Source organism: Trichechus manatus, unplaced genomic scaffold (assembly GCF_000243295.1).
Source record: "Trichechus manatus latirostris isolate Lorelei unplaced genomic scaffold, TriManLat1.0 scaffold00056, whole genome shotgun sequence".
Taxonomy (NCBI): Eukaryota; Metazoa; Chordata; class Mammalia; order Sirenia; family Trichechidae; genus Trichechus; species Trichechus manatus.
The window spans coordinates 8,037,675-8,058,777 of record NW_004443992.1 but is presented as its reverse complement, the minus strand read 5'-3'; the positions used below and the strand labels follow the sequence as shown (position 1 = coordinate 8,058,777).

The 21,103-nt window shown below is 39.0% G+C and overlaps 1 protein-coding gene across 1 annotated transcript in view; it reads right to left on the bottom strand.

Annotated features, from left to right (window-relative positions):
* The window catches only part of LOC101341581 (aldehyde oxidase 2-like), a 212,386-nt gene that overhangs the window by 124,561 nt on the left and 66,722 nt on the right, over nt 1-21,103 (bottom strand). Inside the window, 4 exon segments of the mRNA XM_023732911.1 lie at nt 6,259-6,410; nt 8,257-8,349; nt 8,775-8,919; nt 9,989-10,069. Coding sequence (XP_023588679.1) covers nt 6,259-6,410; nt 8,257-8,349; nt 8,775-8,919; nt 9,989-10,069 — 471 coding nt within the window.

The following is a 21,103-nucleotide window of genomic DNA, read 5'->3' as shown; positions in this document are numbered from 1 at the left end:
AATAAGTAAAGCATTACTGAAGAAGAAGAACAAAGTGGGAGGCCTCACACTACCTGATATCAGAACCTATTATACCACCACGGTAGTCAAAACAGCCTGGTACTGGTACAACAACAGATACATAGACCAATGGAACAGTATTGAGAATCCAGACATAAATTCATCCACCTATGAGCAGCTGATATTTGACAAAGGCCCAAAGTCCATTAAGTGGGAGAAAAGACAGTATCTTTAACAAATGGTGCTGGAATAACTGGATATCCGTCTGCAAAAAAACTGTAACAAGACCCATACCTCACACCATGCACAAAATGGATCAAAAACTTAAATATAAAATCAAAAATGATAAAGCTCATGGAAGAAAAAATAGGGACAACAGTAGGAGCCCTAATACATGGCATAACACAATACAACCATAAGTAACAATGCACAAGCACTAGAAGAGAGACTAAATAACTGAGAGCTTCTAAAAATCAAACACTTATGCTCATCAAAAGACTTCACCAAAAGAGTCAAAAGACAACCTACAGATTGGGAGAAAGTTTTTGGTTACAACGAATCGGATCAGTGTCTGATCTCTAAAATCTACAAGATACAGCAAAACCTCAACAACAAAAAGACAAATAACCCAATTAAAAGATGGGCAAAGGATATGACCAGTCACTTGGCCAAAGAAGATATTCAGGCAGCTAACAGACACATGAAGGAATGTTCACGATCATTAGCCATTAGAGAAATGCAGATCAAAACTACAATGAGATATTATCTCACCCCAACAAGGCTAGCATTAATCCAAAAAACACAAAATAATAAATCCTGGAGAGGTTGTGGAGAGACTGGAACACTTATACACTGTTGATGGGAATGTAAAATGGTACAACCACTTTGGAAACAGATTTGACACTTCCTTAAAAAGCTAGAAATAGAAGTACCATATGACCCCACAATCCTACTCCATAGAATATATCCTAGAGAAATAAGAGCCATCACATGAATAGATATATGCACACCAATGTTCATTGCAGCACTGTTCGCAATAGCAAAAAGATGGAAACAACCAAGGTGCCCATCAACGGAAGAATGAATAAACAAATTATAGTATATCCACCCAAAGGAATACTACGCATCAATAAAGAACAACGATGAAGCCGTGAAACATAACATGGAGGAATCTGGAGGGTATTATGCTGAGTGAATTTAGTCAGTCACAGAAGGACAAATATTGTATAAGACCACTATTATAAGAACTCAAGAAAAGGTTTAAACACAGAAGACAACGTTCTTTGATGGTTACAGGGGTGGGGAGGGAGGTGAGGGTTATTTACTAACTAGATAGTAGACAAGTGTTATCTTAGGTGAAGGGAAGGACAGCATACACTACAGGCGACATCAGCGCAGCTGGACTAAACCAAGGCTAAGAAGTTTCCTGAATACAATCAAGCACTTTGAGGGACAGAGTAGCAGTGGTAGGGGTCTGCGGAGCATGCTTTCAGGGCACATCTAGGTCAATTGGCATAACAAAGCTTATTAAGAAAATGTTCTGCATCCTACTTTGGTGAGTGGTGTCTAGGGTCTTAAAAGCTTGCAAACAGCCATCTAAGATGCATCAAGTGGTTCCAACCACCTGGAGTAAAGCAGAATGAAGAACATCAAAGACACAAAGAAAGTATTAGCCCAAGAGACAGAAAGGGCCACATAAACCAGAGACTTCATCAGCCTTGGACCAGAAGAACTAGATGGTACCCGGCTACCACCAATGACCGCCCTGACAGGGATCACAACAGAGAGTCCTGGATGGAGCAGGAGAAAGATGGGGTGCAGAACTCAAACTCTAGTAAGAAGACCAGACTTAATGTTCTGACTGAGACTGGAGGAACCCCAGAAAGCAAGGTCCCCGTATTCTCTATCAGCCCAGAATTAAAACAATTTCCAAGGCCAACTCTTCAGACAGGGATTGGACTGGACTGTGGGACATAAAGTGATACTCATGAGGAGTGTGCCTCTTAGCTCAAGTAGATAGATACAAGAGACTAAAAGACCAATCTATCTACTCAGCTCAAGTAGATAGATACAAGAGACCTCTGACTGGAGGTGAGATGGGAAGGCAGAGAGGGTTAGGAGCTGGTTGAATGGACACGGGGAATCAGAGCGGAAAGGAGGAGTGTGCTGTCGCAATATGGGGAGAGCAATTAGAGTTGCATGACAATGTATGTATAAATTTTTGTATGGGAGACTAACTTGAAATGTAAACTTCATCTAAACTACAACAATAAAAAAATACATAATTTTGAATATATATATATGTTTTAATGGTGGAGGGGACCTACGAAGGCAGAAGTGCCTTGGGCCCATGAAAGCCATAATGTGGCCCTGATGGGGAAGCAAATTGAATGACAATTGGGAATTTGTCCCTCCCTGTGAGCAGCTGGAAAATTCTCCCTGAAGTAGTTAGTTCAAATGGAAAGAGCACCTTTCCCTCCTGAAGCCCACCTGCGGGCTCACTCCAGAGCTAGGCTTCACTCAGTGGGCAGGGAGCTAGGAAGTCCTTACCTGAGTAGAGTAGGGAATATAAACAGGTAACACAATCTCTTCTGATTTAAGGTCAGCTTCAGGTGATCTTTCCAGGAAATGGCCGTTTAAAGGAATCTGCCGTTCTCCTTCTGTTAGAGAAAATGACCTTGGTTAGGAAGAACTTATCACATTAGAGAAGTCCCTGGGTGGCACAAATGGTTAAGAACTCAGCTACAACTGAAAGGTTGGCGGTTTGAATCCACCCAGAGGTGCCTTGGAAGAAAGACCTGGTGATCTACTTCCAAAAGATCACAGACATTGAAAGCCCTGTGGAACACAGTTCTACTCTGGCACACATGGGGTTGCCGTTAGTCTGAATCGACTCAATAGCAGCTGGTTTAGTTAGGTTTGGATCACATTAGAGAGTGTGCCGCAAGTGACAGAAGTGATGTATCTAACAGAGAGCACAGGCTGGGAGCTGGAAGACATGGGTGCTAGTTCCAGCCCCCAAGCTGGGTCATCTTAGGCAAGTCATGGAACCTTTTGGGCTTCTGGTTCCTCATCTGCAAAATGACAGGGTTGGACTAGATAATCTGGGATGTCTTTTCTGTCTTGTACAGTCCATTACATGCCACTCACAAATTTTAACCCTGAAGATTTTTAAAGCTATTTGGAAACAACCTAGCACAACGTATGCATTTCACAAATGGGAAAACAGAGGTCCAGAGAGCCAGAGAGGCTAAGTGATTTGTCCAAAGTCTTAGAGGTGGATCTAGTGGCAGAGGTGGGATTCGTGGTATATAGTTTTATCTTTTAAATAGTTTACCATGCTCCCTTATTTCATCCACAACATTTAAAAAAAAATGAAATTATAATCAAAGGAAAGACACCCCACATCAATAGCCCTATGATTAACATACATTTGTTTTGACTTCCCTAAGTTTAACTTATTTTCTCTCTGAAAAGCTCAAGGTGCCTTTGAATAAAGAGAATAATAATGAGTCATATGTCCCCACAAACTTGATTTTATTTAAAACTAAAAGAACTATAAGAAAAATTGCCATCTTATTGTTCTACATCCTAGTTCGGTGAGTAGCATCTAGGGTTTTGAGAGCTTGTGAGTGGCTGTCTAAGATACAACTATTGGCCTCGTCCTGTCTGGAGCAAAAGACAATGAAGGAAACCAAAGACTCAAAGAAGAAACTACATGAACCACGGCCTCTTCTAACATGAGACCAAAAGGTCTACCACTACAGACCATTCTGACCAGGGACACAATAGAAGGTCCTGGATAGAATGGGAGAAACATGTAGAACAAAACACAAATTTCTAAAAAAGACCAGACTTAATGGACTGATAGAGACTAGAGGAACCCCTGAAACTATAGCCCTAAGATACCCTTTTAACTTGGAACTGAAGCCACTCCTGGAGGTCACCTTTCAGCCAGATAATAGATTGGCTTATAAAACAAACAAGACCACCTCTAAGGAATGTGCTCCCTTAAACAATCGACTATATGAGACCAAATAGCAAAAAAAAAAAAAAAAAGAAATTGCCATCTTTATGAAACTCTGAAATGAAATACGCCACAAAACTTTAAAATCATAGAGACACCTGTCATTAATTTTTTAACTGCTTTGGTACCACAACTTGAGCTGTGCATAAACATTTAAAAATGTTGGCCAAATATTTAATAAAAATTGTTAGGTACAGTAGATTACCTGGTCTATAGGATACAGAGCATCTGGATAGCAGGATAATTGATCCCAGTTTCATCCTTATGTTCGAGGTAATAGAAATACAGTCTATACTTATTTGCTGAATGTAAATTAGGTATACTTGGGTACCTGGTTCATGGTTCATGGAGATACATAATTGACAGAGATAATTATAAAATGTTGTTGTGTTGTCAGGGGCAGAGTAACCAGTAAGCATGATATGCTCTGGCTTGCATTGAGCAAGGTACACATGGGCTAAAATATATTTACTTGCTAATCTGTGGTGAGCAATTTCAGCTGGGCTTCACCACATCTTTGACTTGGTGGGGAACAGGTGAAATTGTGCACTGCAGCATGGTGGGAAGACACAATTGGGCCTGTGTGTACTTTGTTTATTGGGTAACCTGGCCCTGGTGGTTAGTTGCTGTCCAGTCAGTTCTGACTCATGGTGACCTTATGTATAACAGAATCAGCGTTGCCCAGTTCGACACCATATTCACGATTGTTGCTGTGTTTCAGTGCATTGCTGTGGCTATTAATTATAAAATACGATGCCTTAAACTTGATCTCTTGCCTTTGGACCTCAGGTTGATGGCAGCATTTCCTGCTGCTAAAATGGGATTTAGGTCAGAAAAATTAGGCCTGCTCACCACATGTCCTCCTAAAGTCTAAATCAAAAAAGATGACATATTTTTTTAGCCACACTTAGTTATTTGACAAGTAATGAATTACGAATTATATAGGGAGCTTGGTAAGTTTTTAATTCTCTTCTTTGCCTCATAGGAAGATTTGGCAGAGTTCTGGGGAATTTAAATAGATCCAGACAACATATTGTGCAAGATTACCACCCTGCTCCCAGTCCAAACTTAATGCCTGAGAAAATATTCATTTTCCACATGCAGCAAGGAGGAAAATTTCTTTGAGACTCGACCTTGGCATGGGTTTGTCTTTGTTTTGGAGTTTTCCTTGGTATGAATGTTTACTTGTGAAGATAAACAAAAAGGGAAATGAACGGGAATTTGGGTCTGGGGCCAGCAGGTTAGGGATAAAGGGCAAAAGAGGGTCCAATAACATGGGAGTGAGGTGGGGAGGTTGGAGTCTGAGTTAACTCTAAAGAACGAGAATATATAGTATTTACATTTAAGTTGTCTGCTGTGCTGCTGTGCAATAGAATCCTTTCATTAAAGAAACAGAGGAAGATGCAGAAGGTGAAAACACATGGTGGATTTCAAGAATCAGCAGAAAAGGACCAGAGACAATCAGAAGGGATGTATATCCTACACCCCCACACCCCATCAAATCCCACTGAATGACCCATCATGTATGGAGTAGGGAGTGGTTTGAATCAATTATTCTTAAATCTTAAATAATAAAGAAACTCTAATAAGCTAGATAACTGGGAGATGTCTAAGACTGGACATATGGGATACTAATGTTTAGAAACTGACCTCTGTGCAAAGGCCTAGCAGGAGAACTAGCCATAAAAAGAATTGTAAGCTATTTACTATACCTTGGATAAGACATTTCATAGAGTTAGATAGTACCTGTGAGAAAGTCCATTTGGTTCAACCTTAATTTTTAAAATAAAAAGGTCAAATGGCTTCTCCAGGGTCATGCCACTTACTGGTGATAGGCTGGGATTAGAATTTGAAAATCTTTGGACTCCAGTATGCATGTATGTATGTTGTTGTTAGGTGCTGTCAGATCGATTCCGATTCATAGCAACCCTATGTATGACAGAACAAAACACTGCCCGGTCCTCTGCCGTCCTCACCATCATTGCTATGTTGGAGCCTATTGTTGTAGCCACTGTGTCATATATATGATGTGCCACCTCTCATTTTGGACACACACATACACACAATGTGATACCTCTCACTTTAAACACATATACACACACCTTCATATTGTAGGGAGTTATTCAACATTGGCTTGGAATTCCTCTTTAGAGTAACTTTTGATAAAACTGAACAGAGCTGCATGACTGACTATAACTGTGACTTCTTTTATATAGCAATAGAGAACATACCACCATATTCCTAATCTGGGCTCCTGCAAATGTCCTCAGATGCTTCAGGAGGGCATGATAGGTCTTAGTCTTCTCCTTTGGTTGCTCCGAAACAGTAAAGAGTAAGGCATCATTCAACTGGGCCAGGCTGTATCCTGCACCTATAGTCACCCCTGAAAATGAGAAATTAGAACATAAGCTTAATGGGAACTGTAACAAGATAGGATTGCATGGAAATAATCTTTTAAATATATCTTCCTTTTTCAAATTAGAGTGACAAGAACCAAAGATAATTCTGGCAATTTGTGTTATTCTCAAATATTAAGTACCAAATCCTTCTTCCGAGTCATGTATACAGTCATATATGCTATAAAGTTTATAGCATATGTGACTGTATGAGTATTTGAAATTCATTACTTCATTTATTCCCAACTTAATGTTTTCCTGAATAAAGTGATCAAATATAAAAATTCTAGCCAAGGTCCTATGAGACTTTTTAAAGGTTATTAAGCCTAAATGGATTTGACCTGCAGCATTAGCAGCCAAGCTCTTAATCACTGCAATACAAGGACTCCAAAAAGGCTCCTTAGAGGGGCAGTAATAAAGAAAAGGCTGACACACACTGGCCTAGTTCTATAGGCTCCGTCTCCCCAATCCTCATCATCATAATTAGAATGGAGAGATAGATATAGAGACAGATAAATATAGAGATAGACAGATATAGTTGTACATGTAGCTGTAGCTATAGTTCTTAACTGTAACTGTAGCTATAGATGTAGATATAGATATAGGAGCCCTGGTGGCATGGTGGTTAAGTGCTGGTCTGCTAACCGAAAGGTCGATGGTTCAAATCCACCAGTGCTTCTGTGGGAGAAAAGACCTGGTGATCTCCTTTCATAAGGGTTACAGCCTAGAAAATCATATGAGGCAGTTCTACTGCGTCATATAGGGTCATTATGAGTCGGAATCGACTTGACGGCACCCAACAACAACGTAGATATAGTCGTTCCTTGTCTCAGTTGTAATATAGGAGTCCTCATCCCACCCCAACTGGGTACCTCCCAACCTTACTCCCAATACTCTCCTGTACCTTGTTAGCCTCCCCTTGCTTCATCTCTTTCTGAGTGCCCATTGATATGAACTTTCTAGCAGATAAAAAATGAATGGGTTGACTGACTTAAGAATGGCAAACCAGAGGGGAAAGTAGACAATTTTCTGTGTGAGTTCTGTTGACTCATTGGGAAGAACCCTATTTTATGTTTTCAGTTCCTATAGACTCTTAGCCATTCAAGTGCCTAGTTTGGATAGTGGATGGTGGAAATGTTTTTCAGGTAGTCTTATTAAGTGCATTATGTGAAAGGGGTACTTGACAAGGAGTGAGAAGATCTAGGATCTGGTCCTGATTTGGCAATACATTAGTTGTGTGATGGGGAAATTAATTAAGCTCTTTGATTCTGTATCTTCTTCAGTATAATGGAGATAACAAGGCTACTTGCCATGTCTATTTCTCAAAGTTGTCATAGGATCAAGAGACAAGAGATATGAAAGAACTTGGTAAATTGTGAAAAGTGTGTAAAAATAAGTAAGATTATAACTAAATTTTCAAATCTTGGGTCTAGATTTGTGTGTGTGTGTGTGTGTGTGTGAATGTATGTGTATGTGTGTGTGTGTGTGTGTGCAATGGTCCTGGAGCAAATTTGTGAATCATGGAGAAACATCTGCCAAGAACCTTTCCTACTGTCCAGTAAATCTGTCCAGTTTTCTTATTCAACCAATCACTCTACACTGGCAGAGCTACCTGATATTATGGCTCCTAAAGTAGTACTCAGTGATATGAATTGTGAGTCAGTTTGAAAAAAACTCATAGAAGACAAAAAGTAGGTGATCAATAAATATTTTTTGAAAAAATAAAGTCAGATATTCTACTTAGTGCTCAAATTAGCCCAGTGCATGTATTTGATTACCAGCATTCCACCACCAGCCAGTAGTAACTTCTTATTTGAAAAAGAAGGTGCTTACCATTGTCTGCGGTGTCCACAAAATGTAGTTCTGGAAGCTCAAGTGGGGATATGAAAACTGGATAGAATGCATCTTTGAATTTTATGCTGGGTCCTTAAGGGGAAAAGGATTTAAGGCAGATAGAAAAGAAAGACAATGGGTGCTAATAGATATTGCTTACTGATTATCCAGAGTAAAAATTGTGACTTAAGTGACTCATTAGCAAAAGAAAACAACAAACTATTCTAAAGGACCATAACCAAAAATCAAGCTCGTTGCCTTTGAGTCGATTCTGACTCATAGCAACCCTATAGGACAGAGTAGAACTGCCCCATAAGGTTCCCAAGGATTGGCTGGTGGATTTGAACTGCTGACCTTTTGGTTAGCAGCCAGGCTGTTAACCACTGCACCACCAGGGCTCCAAAGGACCACAGATACCCATTAATAAAGATGAATTACATTTATGAAGAGTTTAAAGAAAGGCACAGATGTTTAAGTTACCTAATCTTCACTAAGGAACATGCGTAGAAACCACCCACCCACTGCAGTATTCCCCATGATCAGGGGGGCTTTGGGGAAACTGGCTTTCAGCTCCAGAACGTTGTCCAGGGTCACAGGCATGATCCAGGTGGTTCTCTCCCCTTGGAATGTCAGCCTTCTCTTGTTGGGATCTTCTGCCATTCTCTGCAGAGAAAAACAGCCAAAGGGCTTTCAAGGCTTTTGAAAAGCTTTTGAACAAGCTCTGGGCATCCAAGTGCCCTGCTGGTCAAATAGTTCATTGAACTTTTCAAGGTTACCCAAGTTTTAAAGGTCAGAAAAGGGTTGCCTGTCTGAAATCACCCAGATTGTTATGACTCATGTGGGCACCATTGAATAAACATCATAATAGCTTTCTGTCCATCAACAATGGGAAATAGAGTAGAATAAATGCTATCTATATGTTGAAAGTGAGTATGTGAAGAGGAGGCAGCAGGGTATAGTGAAAGTGTCTTAGTCTGGAAATTAAAGTGTCCAGCTTCTTGTTTTAGTTCTGCCCTAACAATAACCCAGAGAATCCTCATCTTTGGGGATTAGATTTTTTTTTGTGGATAAAAATTTCTTATAGGCAAAATTATCTTTGAAAAAAAGTCTCTTAAATCATTCACTAGATACAGTGTAAATGGACTTAAGAAACAAACCTGTTACATACATGTGTATTATACTTCTATCTTTGCATAAATAAAAACTGAGACCTTCTGAGGAGCCAGTAGAATCGTGTCTCTCATCTCATGCTCTCTCTAGTACATGTGGTTATGGAACAAAATGGCAGACATTACACTATTTAAATTATCCTCTTCCCTGAGTTGAAATCACAGAAGTTAATTGGAAGAATAATGTAATTCCATTATAATAACTTAATTTGGTGTTTGCTTTACTAGTTTTACAAAATACTTACCTCACAGTGTAGCTGTGTGACCTTGGGCGAGTCACCTATACTCTGACCCTCAGGTTCTTTAACTGAGGGAGTGGGACCAAAGAGACTCTGAGGTTCTGGCGACGCCACTCTTCTGAGCTGTCTGCTTTAGATTATTTATAGTGAAGCTGAACAAGTTCCTAAAAGTGGATTGTTGACTCATTATTGTGTAGGACATCCTTCCAACTTATAATGTAAAGAACTCCGTAATTGCATAGTAAAATTACACAGTATAATACAAAAATATCACATCAAGTTATGTGTAAATGGTGAACAGATGTCAAAAGGAAAGTATCTTACTATCAGCTCAGGAGGGAATATAGGCTCCTGGGATGGGTCGAAGGGCTGGAATTCTTCTTCATTACACAGTTTTGTGCATATCTGAACAAAACAAAACAAAATAAAAATGGACCATCACAGTTACTGAGAGCTGGACAGGAATCTGTAAGTGAGAGACTTCAGAGTCAGGGCTTACACTCTGACACCCCTGAAACTAAATGGAGGCACTTCTAATGGAGTGCTTTCTATCCTCAGAGGACCATGGGACGGTTCTCCTGGCAGATTTACTGGACTGTGGACTTCTTGTTTGGTGTCGGAAGTTGGGTTTTAACCTTTGTTCAGACTCAGGTATTAATTGTGTATGTTTATTCACCATGAGCATGAAAGTGCATCACTGTTTATGTCCCTCTTCCTGCTTGTTGGAGGAGGGGTGGTGGATAGGTCCAGATTAGGCATGGGAAGTTGTAATATTTCCAGAAAGATAATAGTCTTCTGTGTTGACCAACCTCATGAAAGTTATAGGCTCACTAACTTTTGGAACCCTTTAAGGCTGTTCATGTCCTGAATTCAGTTCTTTGGCACTTTATTCACTGAAAAGAATAGAAAATGGAATAAATTTGGATTTATATGCGTATTTTTCAGTCAATCCCAACTGAAATGGGAAACCAGATATTTACTTTTTCCTGTTTATTCACATAAGGCCTCTCTTCTTGATCTATGCAGCATTTTCCTGATCCTTTCACTTGACAAACAGTTGATTCCTTAGGAAGAAAAGCAGTTTAAAACAAATTAATTAATTGATTCTTTAAACACTTACTGAGTACCCAGCAGTGCCCCAGGCTCCACAGGAGCTGTGGAAGAAGTAGTAGATAGGGTGCTTGCTGCCAAGGACTCCGTAATCTGGCCACTGGGGAACCAGTTATTCCATCACTGAACAATTAGAGAAAGTTACAGGGAGTATGCAGCCATGCTTCTGATAGCATCTTGTAAACGGTGTCACTCAAGTCTTAGAGGAAGACAGTGGTGTTAGAGGAGGGTGTGGTCAGTCAGCCCAGGCTTCCTACCAAAACTCTTTGCCGTTGAGTGGATTCCAACTCATAGCGACCCTATAGGACAGAGTAGAACTGCCCCATACAGTTTTCAAGGCCGTAATCTTTACAGAAGTAGACTGCCACATCTTCTTCCTGCGGAGCGTCTGGTGGGTTTGAACCACCGACCTCTCAGTTAGCAGCCGAGCGCTTAACCACTGCGCCACCAGGGTTCCTTCAGACTTCCTATAAAATCTGTTGCCATCGAGTTGATTCCGACTCATAACTTTCTACTAAATGAAGGAAATAAAGTATAGTTATAAAACCCAAAAAACCTATCGCCATCAAGTCCAACTCATAGCGATCCTATAGGACAGAGTAGAACTGCCCCATACGGTTTCCAAGGAGCAGCTGGTGGATTCAAACTGCTGACCTTACGGTTAGCCAAACTCTTAACCACTAGTGCCACCAGGGCTCCACAGTTACAATGCAGTAGTTAAAAAACCTACACTCAAACAGATTATGCAACTGGTGTTCTTTATTTTTATTTATTTTTTTATTGTACTTCAATAAAAAGGCTTACAGAACAAATAGTTTCTCATGAAACAGTAGTACACATACTGTTTTATGACATTGGTTAACAACCCCACAACATGTCAGCCCTCTCCCTTCTCAATCTTTTTTTTTTTTGGTGAAAATATACATAGCCAAAGATATACCATTTCAAAAACTTCTACATGCACAGTTCAGTGACATCGACTACGCTCTTCCAATTGTGCTGCTATTCTCACTTTAGATGAAGGCTTACAGAACAAAATAGTTTCTCATTTAACAGTTAGTACACATGTTGTCCTATGACAATGGTTAACAACCTCACAACACATCAACACTATCCTTACTCAACCTTGGGTTCCCTATCACCAGCTTTCCTGTCCCCTTCTGCCTTCTGGCCCTTGTCCCTGGACTGCTGTGCCTTATTAGTCCCATTTGGTTTTATGGGGCTGTCCATTCCCCAGCTGAACGGTGAACCTTGGAAGTGGCTTCACCAGTGAGCTAAAAGCGTGTCTGGGGGCCATATTCTCGGGGTTTCTCCAGTCTGTCAGGCCAGTAAATCTGGTCTTTTTTTTTGTGTGTTAGAATTTCGTTCTACATCCTTCTCCAGCTCTGTCCAGAACCCTCTGTTGTGATCCTGGTCAGAGCAGTCAGTGGTGGTAGCTGGGCACCATCTAGCTGTAGTGAACTCAGTCTGGTGGAGGCCTTGGTAGCTGTGGACAATTAGTCCTTTGGACTAATCTTTTCCTTGTATCCTGTTCTCTTCATGCTCCCGAAGGGATGAGACCAGTGGAGTATCTCAGATGGCTGCTCACAGGCTTTTAAGACCCCAGATGCTACTCGCTAATCTTTTTTATGACTTTCTATGGTCATGAGTTTATCTGAATTAGTTTTGGAATCTCTGTATCTGTTTTGCCATCTGAGTCTGTGTTCTTTATTTTTAAGGATGACACATGTGTCTTTAATGAAGTCCTGGGAAGATAAACTGCCTTTAAAACTTTGGCTACCCTGGGATCTTAAAAGCTTGCCAGTGGCCATCTAAGATACACCTATTGGTCCCATCCCACCAGGAGCAAAGGAGAATGAAGAAAACCAAAGACACAAGGAAAATATTAACCCAAAGGACTAAAGGATCACATGAACCAGAGACTCCACCAGCCTGAGACCAGAAGAACTAGTTGGTGACTGGCTACCATCAATGACCACCCTGACAGGGATCACAACAGAGATTCCTGGACAGAACAGGAGAAAAATGTAGAATAGAATTCAAATCCACGTAAAAAGACCAGACTTACCGGTCTGACGGAGACTGAAGAAACCCCCGTAACTACAGCCCCTGGACCCTTTGCTAACCAAGAACTAAAACCATTCTTGAAGCCCACTTTTCAGACAAAGATTAGACAGACCTGTAAAACAAAAAATAACACACTTGAGGAACATACTTCTTAGTTCAATCAAATATACAAGACCAAATGGACAGCTCTTGTCCAAAAGCAGGACGAGAAGACAGGAAGGGACAGGAACTGGATGAACGGTTGAAGGGAATCTGGGATGGAAAGGGGGAGCATGCTGTCATATTGTGGGGATTGCAACCAATGTCACAAAACAATATGTGTATAAATTTTTGAATGAAAAGATTAACTTGAGCTGTAAACTTTCACCTAAAGCACAATTAAAAAAAAAAACAACTTTCGATACACAAACATGAATAAACTTCATCCTTATCTGGTTCCTTCATTTCTCAACTTTGAAGGTGATTTTAATTCCTTATTTACTGAACCCTTCACTGCCTGGTTGTCATGATTTCAGCAATTCCCTTCCTGAGAGTTATCTTTCTGTCTTCACATCTGCCACAGTGGTTTAGATTCTCATTCTCTAATGCATGGGATATTGCACTAGTCCATGCCCTCAGCCTCCACTGTCTGTCCCCAAGATTATCCTTCTACAAGCAAGAATTTTCCTTCTGAAATATTGTTCTCATTGTGTTAGTACTAGCTTGAGAATAGACAATGACTACACGTTGGTTTTCATCTTTATGTCTAAATTTCTTGGCTGGAAACAATATCTTTTTACTCCCTGTTGCTCCAGCCACATTAATTTCTTTTCTGAACCTTGGACATCTTTCTTTTTCCTAATTCTATGCATATTCTTACTTGGAATTTTCTACTGGCCTCTCTTCACCTGTCAATTTCCATTGCTTCCTTTAAGACTCGGCTCAAAACTCAGCTTCTCCAATAAGTCTCTGTTTCTTCCTTTCCTGCTATTAATTCTCTTTAATATATGATCCTTCAAAACTTGTATGCATGGTTTATAGGATATCTCAAGCTTTTAATCTTGCTTTTCAATTATGCTTTTTATTATTTCATAGTCTATGTTTAATTTTTCTCAATAGATGCATTTCTTGAAGTCATGGACCATATAGTTTATTTCTTAGGAAAGTGCATAATTTAGGACTATAAACAAGATAGATGCAAAGAGTTCGTTGAATAAATACAAAACAGTGGGCACTTAACAACTTTCAGTAGTTAGAAAGCTCAACATGGGGTTATTTCAGAGATTACTGAATGCAGTAGATTGTTTTCTGCAAAAGTCTATTAATATATTAAATCAACAGAATGAATTTTTTTTTTTTTTAACTTACCACACAGAAAGTTTTTCCACTTTCTACAATTGGTCGATAGCCAGTACAGTGGCACAAATTACCTGAGTAAGAAGGAATCAATTTTTAAGGAATGGTATAAAAATATATTGCATCTATGTGTTCAGATTTTCAGTGGCATAGTTAGATTAGTGAGTGGCTCTTTGGAGTAACCGTTCCGCTTGGAGGAGATGTTCTTCAAAATTAGATCTTACAATTAAATTTTCTTCCTGAAATACCACAAAGATCTCCACAGTTTTTTCCCAATCAACTCTTCTTGATTATCCTTTCTGTAACTGGTGTATCTGACATCCACCATAACGTCTCATGTGTGGCCCTTCATCAAACCTTTCTCATGTCATCTCTTCTCCCTCAAATGTCCTCTTAGGGAAAGTGTGCCCTTCTTCAAGACTCTAATTCTCCTTCTCCATGCAGTTGTTCTAACACCTCAGCCAGTGATTTCTTTGTGGCAGAAATATAAATGAGTTTTTTCCCTCATCTTTTAAATTTGGGCATTTTTCATAATGGAAATGTATTATTTTTAAACTAAAAAGTTAATTTAAAATTATTATCTTCAAATAAGTTTCAGAATTTTAGGAGAATATATGTATGTGGATTGGGCAGGTTTAAACATCTAGGAGTAAAGTGTTGTGTGGAAGCTTAATGTCAGTGAGTTACGTGAAAACTTGGGTAACGGAAACTCCTTTCTTTTTTGGTAGAATGAGAACACTTTAGGGAGAAATTGCATGCACAAGAATGGCTGGAGATTCTATAATTTATCTTTGTTTTTGCTAATAAAGAAGAAAAAACATGGAAAGGTGTGAATTTAGAATCTCTCCTTTGAGTAGAGGGAAAGAGCTAAAATGTGTAGGACAGAATTAGGTAGAGTGAAATAGAAGTATTTAGGCAATTGGTGACTTCTCTCTGATAAACTATAAGCAAACATTAAAGGCTTAAGTGAGTCAGTTATCAGGGTTTTGTTTTGTTTTGTTTTTATTCTTGGCCACATCATCAGTCTTAAGCCTGGAAGCACACCAAGGGAAAGCTAATAGTACCTATCACAGAAATTCTTACAATTCTAAGAAAAAAATGATGGAAATTAAAAAATTTCTTTTCCTTAGTCTTGAGAAGAAAAGACAAGATTAAATTAAGCAGTGATTTTTTTTTTATATCAGTCAGCGGTTTAGAAGATATGTACCTACGCCTGATTGTATTTCTTTGAAATTTTTTTTATATTATTGTTTTTCTTAAAATATGAACACAAAGGTTATCAGTGTGGCTAAAATTTATAATGCTAGAAAGAGTACAAATAAATGGATTGTGAACCAACATATACTCTCCAAGTTATCCATACCTGGAATGAGTTTAGTTACTTTATACATTAAGCCAAACCTTACAACACCACCTCCTAGTGGTTCTTATGTGAATTGCAGGCATAGAATCCGGAAGGAGATAATTAATTTCTATAAAATTACCTGTGCATATTCAAACTAAAAAAAAAAAAAAAAGGCAAATCATAAAATCCCCACTTTTCAAAGCTCTAAATACCTCATTAGTGTAGATTATTACATTGAACAAAGATTGTCTATTGTTCAAACCTATAAGATGAATGATCGAGTAATATATCTTAAAGTAATGTTAAAAGCTCTTTTTACAAACTTTATTTGCTGTGTAAAAAATTAAAAGCCAAAATACTTTGATTCAGGTTAAAAGTATAACTGAAACTGTAAAGTAAAAGTTTTAATGAGAAATTGAAAAATTTTGAGTGAAGAAGTTGTTGAGAAATAAAGGAAAATATCAGAAAATATTTATCATCCAGTCACCATAAAATTTAAGGTGAATTTTTATTTATTCTGTATTTTTTCATCGTAAAGCTGAGTTTCTGTATAGGTCTATTTATTAAAAGGGACAATAAACTTTCCTATAATATTCAGAGGTTTACTTTAACAGATCTCTTCTAAGAGCTCATGACCAGTTACCTTGAAACTTGGTACGTTTGTTATGTAAAACTACATTTATTGACATTTCTTTTGGTAGAAAATTGTGTTTGTTCACTTAAATTTAATAGCTATTTTGTCAGAGAAGATTAAATTGCTCACTAAGTTTATTTGTGATAATTAATTGCTATGATCAACCAGATTATAAACATGTAAAAAAGTATCTTAAAGTCTTTCCCTTCATCAAAATTAATTTTGGTAAGTAAAATTGATGAATGATTCTAACAGAAGATAAACAGCAAAATCTCATTCTTCCACACTGCCCAAATTTCCACATTCTGAAAAGATTTTATTGAAAGTGTTAGAAATAGCCCATTTGAATGCCTTTGTAGTGTGATAAATGGCTCCATTAAGATAGAAAGGTTTGTAATGAAACAAATATTGCTACAATTCCTGGCATCACTGCTGCCAAAATGAAGACAGCCTTACATGAAAAGGACTTGGGCCAAGATAGGTACCAAGGAAGCCTATATGTTTGTCAGGTTCCTTGAAGCCAAAAGCTGTGCCACAACTTTTCTCCATGGGCTGGAACCTTCCTCCTAGTTTCCTGAGCTCTTTCCACTCTGTGCCCTGCTGAGAAGGCTCACCTCCAAGAGCTTCGGTTATTTGATCAGGGGTTGTCTCCGGATGGTTCCTCAGCAGTGTGTAGATGGACATCACCATCCCTGGGCTGCAGAATCCACACCGTGTACCGTGACATTTGGCAAGTCTTTCCTGGCTGAAAATGGTACATTAGTTATAGTCTAAACCTCTTGTTTCCCTTCATTGGACACTGGCAAGTAGGGAAGCTTATTTAGCTTGCCAGAAACAACTGCAGGGTAATAGAAGAAAAATATTTTTATTTCTTGAAATCATAAGTATATTTTTTTGCCCTCAGGAAAAAGACAGTACCAGGTTTTAATTAAGTCACTTTACTCTCTATCTGTGAAATAGGAAGCATAGCTCTGAAGAATAACCAAAGCGCTTTGGAGTCATGCTCATGTAGGTTTGAGTCCTTCCTGCAGCTCATTAACTGTGTGACCTTGAGCAATTTTCCTGACTCTTCATCTGTAAAGTTGGGCTAATAATGGTATCTACAGGATTGTTGAGATTAAATGAACAAATGTATGCAAATCATTTAGCACAGTCTCTGGCACATAGTAAGTAATCTTTCAATGCAGTTCATTTTCACCCCCTTCTCCATCTACATTATGGAATTTTTGATGGACTAAATGACATAATCTACTTGAGTCCTTTGAAAATTATAAAGTGCTATTTAGTAGTGTTATGTCATTTACATATTTAGTTTATGAACATTCAACTTTATGTGCTCAAATACAACAACAAAACAACAATAAAAAGAGAGTGATAAATGACAACTTATTCTCTGTCCACTCTATACAAAGACCCTATGCCATGAAGATGTAGCTGGGAGACATGACTCTCTATGTCCCTCTGTGTGTATGAGTCCTGTGGGTGCTCATCTGACTGGCTTGAGTGTGATTCAAATGTTTTTAAATAAACAAAGCCAAATATGCCATCTGTGACTCAACTGAAGGGACAGACATCTGTTCTAACGCTAGAGGATAATATGACTGTGTTGGGTTTATTGCTAAATGGCAAGTTGTCTCAGATGTGGCGCATAAACATGACTGCAAATATACTGGTAAATGTTTAACAACTGGCTCTCTGGGGGAAAAAAAGCCCTGATGTGTAGCCTTTGCTAATTTCCATAGCATAAATACTCCCACCATGGTGGATACCAAGCTATTAATATGATGTCCCTGAATGTGGAGCTGGGAAAAGATGTGCAATAACATATCACTATATGGTGTTTCTACCGTGTAAACAACCTCAAGAGCATAGATAAAATTAGTAAAATAATCAGGAAGTGATGACTTGATATTTGTTACCCTTGTGCTTAATATAACTTATCTAATTGTAAGTTTACATCATTTAAGTTTAAAAAATGACTGTGTTTAATTTAACAATCAGGTCTTGCGAGCCAGCATTACTGAGTGAATTTGGCATTTGCACCATGGAGATTTGAGAGAGGAAAATCTGACAAGCTAGGGCATCAGGTGCTGCCATACTGTTAATGTGATGAGCCAAGTGTAGGATAAGATCTTAATAAGACTGAAAAGTCATTAAATTTATGGCTGAAAGACATACTTTATAAGCAAGTGCCCATGAATGGTAACACATTATCAGAGGAGGCTCTTAGCCTCTATGTTCAAACCACAGCCTTCTAAGAAAAGGAATTTCAAGGGAAAATAAGGCTGTTCATAATTTTCTCTTTACACACTGCTTTTAAAACTTAGTCCTTGCAGAAGTTCCCATTCTACTGTATAAAAATAACATTACCATTAAGAAAAAAGCGTCCTCTAAATTTTAGTAAACTCTTTGCCATTTTAGTTGTGTTTGTTTTACCTTAGCGTAGCCTTGTCAGACATTTCGGCAGCATTTATACACATAATTAGTCTCTCTGTCAGAATTAGTGATTTTGAAATGTGATAGACAACTTGGATCTTCTCTCAAGTTTTGGTTTCCTATCTCATTTGCTTCTCTTGTCAGACTGGACTATCTTTGTATTATTTTAGGGCAAGGATGGGACTGAGAAAGTCTGTTGGGGTTAAGATATATTAAAGTCTTGACTTTTCACTAATCTCTGAAAAATCCCAGTCTCTGAAGCACCAAATCTCAGAAAACGAGAATTGAAAAACGCAAAGAATTTCAAAGTCGGTTACCTAATTGGAGTACATTAGAATCTGTGGAAAGCCTAAACCAACATCTGGCCCTGATCATACTGTGCTCTTACTTGCACGGGGTGAATCCTGGTTCTAATGCTTCCAACACCTTCTACTGTGGTGACAGCGGCTCCATGCAGAGAGCAGATGGGCACCAGGCAAGCCGTAGCTGGATAATGGCTGTGATGGAATTATGTAAAGAGAACACATTGGAATCACAGGAAGTGGGTAACATAATCTGGGGAGTCATTTATAGTCCAGGAGAGTCACGAGGTTGTATCTCCCTGAGAGTAAAGAGCAGACTAGATATAGAATCATATATTTCTCTATGTATCCAAGAAAGGACTTACATATGGCTGATACAGAATAGTAGAGAGAAATGGAAAACAGAATAATGAAGCCATTTGTGTAGGACCCCCCAAAAACCCTCATTTTCTATTTTTTCCCCCTCATTTTACGGAAAGAAAGGCTTTTAGTCATATTAAGGAAATATCCATGGTGTATTTTAGCCCTGTGGGGAGCTTTTCAAAATACAGATACTCTGGGTATACCCTAGATACTCTGGTTTTACCCACTTAAAACTTAAAATTGATGCCCCATCATCAATAGGGGTGGGAAAAATCTCTGCGTTGTGATCAATTAATCATTTTTTTTTAAAGCTACTCAGATGATGCCAATGTACAACCAAATGTGAGCCACTGGTTTATTCCCTTGACCATCTCTCCCACACTAGAGTTAATTTTAATGACACAGCGCATGTGGTCAGCACCAGATTCTCATCTCACTGGTTGGGAATGGGGTCCAGACCTCATCAGTCAAATTTAACCTCTTTATCCCCACCCAGGCTAAGTCCCATTCTCTTTTCAGTCTTGGGAATTTGTCCCACTCCCAGGAAATGCTTGGTTTCTTCTCCCACCCACGCTGAGAATATAAATGCTGTCCTTCTAAAGAAGAGATAGAGTGCTGCTTTTGATTTCACCAGTGCTTTGAATCAGCTGTTTGGAAGCCAGCCAGCTGACTATCTAGTGGGCCTGGGGAAGTGCTTGCTGAACAGAGCAAGGTCATTGTGCAACTGATAAATTTTTGTTTTTCACATCCTCCAATTCCCTCCCCATTGGGCTTTGTTTCTTCTTAATCTTATCTCCCTCTTTTTTCTCTCTCAGTGACTCTTCCCGTGCTCATTGCTCTCCTCAGTCTCAACCTTACGTCTCATCCAGGACATAGAGACATGGACTCACTCAACTCCTCAGTCGGCCACAACTCATCTATGACTTAAATCAGTCTCATCTCCACTCCATGAAGAATCCTTGCTCCTCCTCTCCTGTGCTCTGGATCTCATGTACTCTTGTCTCCCTGGGTACTTGCCCCATCATCGATTGTCCTCCTAGCCTCTTCCTTTCTAGGGTCTCATTTCCGTTAGCCAAGAAATAAGTTCCAGTGTTTGCTGTGCTAAAAATAAAAAAATAAAACAAAACAAAAAACTCCAAACCCATGTCTCTCCAGCTACTGGCCCATTTTCTTTCCCTCAACAGTCAAGTCTTTTTAAAGAGCGGTCCACAACTTGCTGCCTGCACTTACCTGCCTTCCCACCACTCCTATACCACAGTATCTTACCTTCCAGCCCATCTCTCTGCTCACATTGCTCTGGAAGCAATCTGTTGGCACTGGGCCACTCCCTGGTTTTTCATAGTGTTAACCTCTTCTATCTTCTAGGACTTTCTGCTCTCTGGTGTTCCTCCTTCCATTCTGGCTACTCCCTGTTGGTCTGTTTTGTGGATGCTTCTTTCGATGCCTGTTTCCCTTTCTATTGTTGTTCTACAGTGTCATATACTTACCAGCTCTCTTTAGTTCCTGCTACCTTCCAGACCACCTGGGCTGAAATCCTGGTTTTGCCATTGACTGGCCCATAAGACCTTGAACAAGTTACTTAACTCTCATTGCCTCAGCTTCCTCTTCTTTTTTTTTTATTTTTTATTATTTTATTTTTTATTTTTATTGTACTTCAGGTGACGGCTTACAGAACAAATAGTTTCTCATGAAACAGAAGTACACACACTGTTTTATAACATTGGTTAACAACCCCACAACATATCAACCCTCTAACTTCTCAACCTCTTTTTTTTGGTGAAAGTACACATAGCCAAAGATATACCATTTCAAAAATTTCTACATGCACAGTTCAGTGACATTGACTA